This window comes from Salmo trutta, chromosome 2 (genome assembly GCF_901001165.1).
Source record: "Salmo trutta chromosome 2, fSalTru1.1, whole genome shotgun sequence".
In the NCBI taxonomy this organism is placed as follows: domain Eukaryota; kingdom Metazoa; phylum Chordata; class Actinopteri; order Salmoniformes; family Salmonidae; genus Salmo; species Salmo trutta.
Genome location: NC_042958.1, coordinates 11,428,554 through 11,434,553, shown reverse-complemented (window position 1 = coordinate 11,434,553; position 6,000 = coordinate 11,428,554). Strand labels below are relative to the sequence as shown.

At 49.0% G+C, this 6,000-nt stretch overlaps 1 protein-coding gene across 14 annotated transcripts in view; it reads left to right on the top strand.

The window, feature by feature from the left end:
- Positions 1–6,000, top strand: part of LOC115150500 (histone-lysine N-methyltransferase 2C) — a 266,608-nt gene that overhangs the window by 173,086 nt on the left and 87,522 nt on the right. For 12 of the 14 annotated variants that reach the window (XM_029693877.1, XM_029693937.1, XM_029693975.1 and 9 more), the window contains exons 12-13: positions 2,670–3,881; positions 4,097–5,061. In XM_029693877.1, the coding sequence (XP_029549737.1) occupies positions 2,670–3,881; positions 4,097–5,061 (2,177 nt within the window). The remainder of the gene's footprint in view (positions 1–2,669; positions 3,882–4,096; positions 5,062–6,000) is intronic. The other 2 variants (XM_029693968.1, XM_029693922.1) reach the window with 2 other exon arrangements.

Sequence of the window (6,000 nt, the reverse complement as noted above, 5' to 3'; positions counted from 1 at the left end):
ATATTTGACTCAAAATTCCATGACGTAGAGTAAGGCATTTTTGGCAGAATAGATGGATGCAGTTCAGTGCATGATTAATTCACTAATATATTTCTTGCTAGTCCAACAAATATTGCTACCAGTGTTGTAAATCACAACCGGCCTGGGACCTTGTTTGCTGCCTCCAGCCATTCGGGATGCACTGTTTCAATTACTCAATATTGGACAAAAACGGACAAGCTAAGGCTGGGAATGTCAATGTCTAACCCTAACTAGCGAGGGCAATGATCACAAGTCACCCATAATGTGGCTAATAGACTATCTATTTATGTAGCTATGTATTTATTTAGCAAGCTAAAAGCGGAGCTTAATGTTAACTAGCTAGCTAGCTGCTAAGAGGACGTCATTGGGTGAGTGGCCGACTTTTTCTCCCCATATCGTTTTTCGGTGGCTACTGCTAGAGATGCATGTGTCATTTGGTTAGCTAGCAAGAAATGTCAATCACTTTGCTATAGCTAGCTATGCTGAACTTGAACGACTGTTTTCCACAGTTCGCATATCTTTTAGTTGTCAATCAAATGTATTTGGCATCTATCAAATGGGCAGGCAGGCCGGAAAGTTCCCATTCAGATGTCAAAACGTGGGACGAGCGGACTACTATTCCGTATCGTTTATCAGCACAATTTTGACGACAAACAACCTGAAAACGTTTGAGAGGGTTTGTCTACGGTTTTGTCTACGGTTACCTCATTAGATTTGAGCTGTAAGTACAACAAAGCAAACATTGGTGTCATATGAAGCTTTACCGTTTGTTTTGTTATATGATAAGAATTTTGATTTTCCCCCCCAAAAAACTTACATTCATTAATGAATATTGAAAAATATAAACATGAATCTTAAAAATGTATCATTTTTGATTTGGCTACCTTTTCTATATATTGTTGAGCATAATATACTCTACAGGCATATCAAAGTAAAGTAAGAATTTGTAAGCATGTGAAAATGGATTCAAAATAGTCCTCCTATGCTGGTGATTTGCAGGATTTCGGAGGAGGGATCTGATTGGTTACATTGCCTACTATGCCAATTTCTCTGTATAAAATGGGCCATAACTTTAAAAATAGCTGAAAACCCACTTTTGAACCTGTAGAGTATATTGTGTTCAAAAATATATTGAAAAATAAGGCAAATACTATTTTCCACATTGTAGAATTATGGTGAAGACATCAAAACTATGAAAAAACACATGGAATCATGTAGTAACCAAAAAAGTGTTTATTAAACAAATCAAAATATATTTATTATATTTTAGATTATTCTAAGTAGCCACACTTTGCCTTGATGACAGCTTTGCTTTTCTCTCAACCAACTTCATGAGGTAGTCACCTGGAATGCATTTCAATTAACAGGTGTGCCTTGTTAAAAGTTGGAATTTCTTTCCTTTTTAATGCATTTGAGCATTAAAAAGTTAATGTATTTTTTCCCCATTGAAATTTAAATACTTCTGGTATTACAGAGCAAGCGGTAAAGCTTCATATGACACCAATGTTTGCTTTGTAGCACTTACAGATGAAACATGGAGTCTTAAAGATGTACTATGCAGAAATCGCTCTGCCATTTTCTGGTTGCTAAAATTCTAATAGTTCACGTAATTTCAGTTTGTGACAAAACATGCAAGTATAGTGTAGATAATCATTGTACCATATAAACCACTGTGAAATGTATTTTCCTTAACCCAAAATATAGTTTTTTTTAGCTGTTTGAAGTTTGTATACAAAACCGAAGGTAAAAGACGAGAACAAATTTTTTAAATGGGAAGCATAGAAATAGCACAGATAGAACAGGTCGTCCGCTTCTTAGACTTGTATTCAATGAGAGTGATAGATCTACAACTCACATTTCTATGTGAATTTTGTTGGATCGCCCAAAAAGTTACACATTGCAGCCATGAAGGAGGCCTGGGTAAGGCCAAAATGTCACATTTTTCAACTTCAATTATTTCTCAATTATGCTTTTAGATACAAATATATGTCTACAATCCTTCTTCCAAAGGACACAAAATTAAATTTTGGGAAAATCTGAAGTCTTTTTTATTTTTATTTTTTTCCTGGTTTCTTGAGGAATCACTCAATAGCAGTGGTATTGGCTTACGTTCTAGTATTCCCATCCACTCCATCCACTATAGAAAGACCTCGGGGCATGGAATTGTCAAGTCGTAGACTCTGTTTATAGAGAGAACACTAGGTATTGAGTTATTAAAGCAGCTGGGTTTTGGCTTTGGAATGTGGTGGTGAGTTGAAGTGAATACCTGGGAGGAAGATGTTCCCTAATTAACTTGAAATTAGAGCCTAATTGGAAGGGCTGTGAATTGTTCTGCTTGGATGGCGTCAGTGTGTGACTCACTAGAGAACCACAGGAGTTGAGCGGGGCCTCAGTTCCCCATTGTTCTGCATTCAAAACTGGGAACTTTGCATTTGTCTAATATACTTTTGTCTCATGGCCAGGTTTTCTACGGGACCAAACTGAGCTCGCATTTATCCATATACTCTTGATTACTCTACTGCAACATGGCCAAGTGTTTTATTGTTATTATTTGTTTGTTTTTGTGAGAATTGGTTGGAAGCCTAATTCTTTTGTTACAAACAGCTGTCAATTAAGGCATGACTTTGCTTTTATTTCTTGTCTTCCAGATGTCTTTATGGCTGTGGTGGAGGTGGTGGTGCCGCTGGAGCGAGAGGCGTGCCCTAGCCCTCGGCTGGAGCAAGAGGCGTGCCCTGGCCCTCGGCTGGAGCAAGAGGCGTGCCCTGGCCCTCGGCTGGAGCAAGAGGCGTGCCCTGGCCCTCGGCTGGAGCAAGAGGCGTGCCCTGGCCCTCGGCTGGAGCAAGAGGCGTGCCCTGGCCCTCGGCTGGAGCAAGGGGCGTGCCCTGGCCCTCGGCTGGAGCAAGAGGCGTGCCCTGGCCCTCGGCTGGAGCAAGGGGCGTGCCCTGGCCCTCGGCTGGAGCAAGGGGCGTGCCCTGGCCCTCGGCTGGAGCAAGGGGCGTGCCCTGGCCCTCGGCTGGAGCAAGGGGCGTGCCCTGGCCCTCGGCTGGAGCAAGGGGCGTGCCCTGGCCCTCGGCTGGAGCAAGGGGCGTGCCCTGGCCCTCGGCTGGAGCAAGGGGCGTGCCCTGGCCCTCGGCTGGAGCAAGGGGCGTGCCCTGGCCCTCGGCCGGAGCAAGGGGCGTGCCCTGGCCCTCGGCTGGAGCAAGGGGCGTGCCCTGGCCCTCGGCTGGAGCAAGGGGCGTGCCCTGGCCCTCGGCTGGAGCAAGGGGCGTGCCCTGGCCCTCGGCTGGAGCAAGGGGCGTGCCCTCTTAAGGAGGGAGAGGCGTGCCCTGGCACTCGGCGGGAGGAAGGGGCGTGCCCTGGCCCTCGGCGGGAGGAAGGGGCGTGCCCTGGCCCCCTGCGGGAGGAAGGAATGTGTCCTCGGCGGGAGGATGGGGCATGCCCTATTAAGGAAGGAGAGGCGTGCCCTGGCCCCCGGCGGGAGGAAGGGGCGTGCCCTCGCCCCCGGCGGGAGGAAGGGGCGTGCCCTCGGCGGGAGGATGGGGCGTGCCCTATTAAGGAGGGAGAGGCGTGCCCTAGCCCTCGGTGGGAGGAAGGGGCGTGCCCTAGCCCCCGGCGGGAGGAAGAAGCGTGCCCTCGGCGGGAGGATGGGGCATGCCCTATTAAGGAGGAAGGGGCGTGCCCTAGCCCCCGGCGGGAGGAAGGGGCGTGCCCTCGGCGGGAGGATGGGGCATGCCCTATTAAGGAGGGAGAGGCGTGCCCTAGCCCTCGGCGGGAGGAAGGGGCGTGCCCTAGCCCTCGGCGGGAGGAAGGGGCGTGCCCTAGCCCTCTAAAGGAGCAGGAGCCCAAAGAGTCTCCCTCAGGTACAGTATAGAAAACCATGCTGTATACTTTAAAATCACAATAACGTCCCAGTATAATTTCACCCAACCACTTAGATAAGATCGTCTCCACCCTCTTGTTGTAGGTGTCACTTTTGAAAAAGAAACACCACAGCTTCGATTTAATAAAACATGCTATTTGATTCATGATGATTAACAAGCTGGAGCTCTTATTTAATTGGCTTTCTCCGTTCCAGGTGCTGAACCGGCGCAGGAGATCCAGGTGACCGTTACCCTGACGGAGGGCCCGGAGTCTCCCCAGAGGTCTGGAACTCTAGTGGGCGTGTCACCGCTCGCCTGCCAGAGTCCCGCCGCACCCAGGGCCGTCGACGACCAACAGGAACTGGAAATATCGGACTCGCCAGAAGCAGCAAAAAGGGCGGCGCCTGAGGAGGCGTTGCCCCACAATGCAGGGGAGACCAAATCGGAGGACTCCAAAACCACTTTTACTCCGCCCACCAAAGAAATATCCCATGAGCCTTTGGAGGAGATTACCGAGGAGCCCCCTGTAGAGGAGGAGAAGCCTATGGAAGTAGTACCTGTGGAAATGACACCTTCGGATTTGGAACAGGCTGTTGAAGAGAAAGTTCTGGAACCTATGCAGGAGGAGCAGGGTGCAGTTGCGGAAAAGGAGGTTGTGCAGAAGTTACAGAAGGAGTTAGAGGGGGAGGATTTGCCTCCAATTGTTTTAGATGAGGGGGAGGTGTTGTCTTCAAATGTATTGCCAGTTGAAGAGGATACAATCAGAGAAAAGGAGCTTAGTCCCATGGCTGAACTTCCTCAACGGAAGAGCACGGTAGACATGGATACCATGGTAGAAATGGATACTACCCCTGCCAGCGACTGCAGCTTCTCGGACTTCGGCTCGCCGAGGGGAGAGAGCAAAGCCCCCAAGGCCTCCCCTGGAATGTCTCCCGAGCTCTCGTTTAGGCTGGCCCCGTCCCCCTTCTCTACAGAGGCCTCCCCTAGGAAACCCAGCCCACCCCAGGTTCAGGTCCAAATCCAGGCCCAGGCTTCACCTCAGGTCCAGCCTTATCCTGGATACAGTGCTAGTGTGCTTCCCACCAACACAACCTTTATTCCCCTCACCCCCAAGATTGGAATGGGGAAGCCTGCCATCTCCAAGAGGAAGTTCTCCCCAGGGAGGCCAAGGGTGAAGCAGGTAAGGCTGTTTATCTGTTTGTTACTGTCTTTGGGTCCTTACAGAAAAGTTTCTTCCCCAAAACTGTACCGGAAGGGTTAAAGCTCTTGAAGGTCTGTATCTCGTCTGCCAGACCTATAGCTCTGCAGAAAGGTCTGTATCTCGTCTGCCAGACCTATAGCTCTGCAGAAAGGTCTGTATCTCGTCTGCCAGACCTATAGCTCTGCAGAAAGGTCTGTATCTCGTCTGCCAGACCTATAGCTCTGCAGAAAGGTCTGTATCTCGTCTGCCAGACCTATAGCTCTGCAGAAAGGTCTGTATCTCGTCTGCCAGACCTATAGCTCTGCAGAAAGGTCTGTATCTCGTCTGCCAGACCTATAGCTCTGCAGAAAGGTCTGTATCTCGTCTGCCAGACCTATAGCTCTGCAGAAAGGTCTGTATCTCGTCTGCCAGACCTATAGCTCTGCAGAAAGGTCTGTATCTCGTCTGCCAGACCTATAGCTCTGCAGAAAGGTCTGTATCTCGTCTGCCAGACCTATAGCTCTGCAGAAAGGTCTGTATCTCGTCTGCCAGACCTATAGCTCTGCAGAAAGGTCTGTATCTCGTTCACTATTCAGCTATTCACTTCTTCTACCAAGTCTGTAGCTTTTCTGTAGCTTTTTACAAATATTTGTAGTCTATTCCTGTCTGTAGCCATTCTACCAAATCTGTAGCAGCTCTTCGAGCAGGCCTGTAGCAGCTCTTCGAGCAGGCCTGTAGCAGCTCTTCGAGCAGGCCTGTAGCAGCTCTTCGAGCAGGCCTGTAGCAGCTCTTCGAGCAGGCCTGTAGCAGCTCTTCGAGCAGGCCTGTAGCAGCTCTTCGAGCAGGCCTGTAGCAGCTCTTCGAGCAGGCCTGTAGCAGCTCTTAGGACGGTCTGTAGCTTTTCAACCAGGTCTGTAGCTCTATCCAAAGATCTTTGGA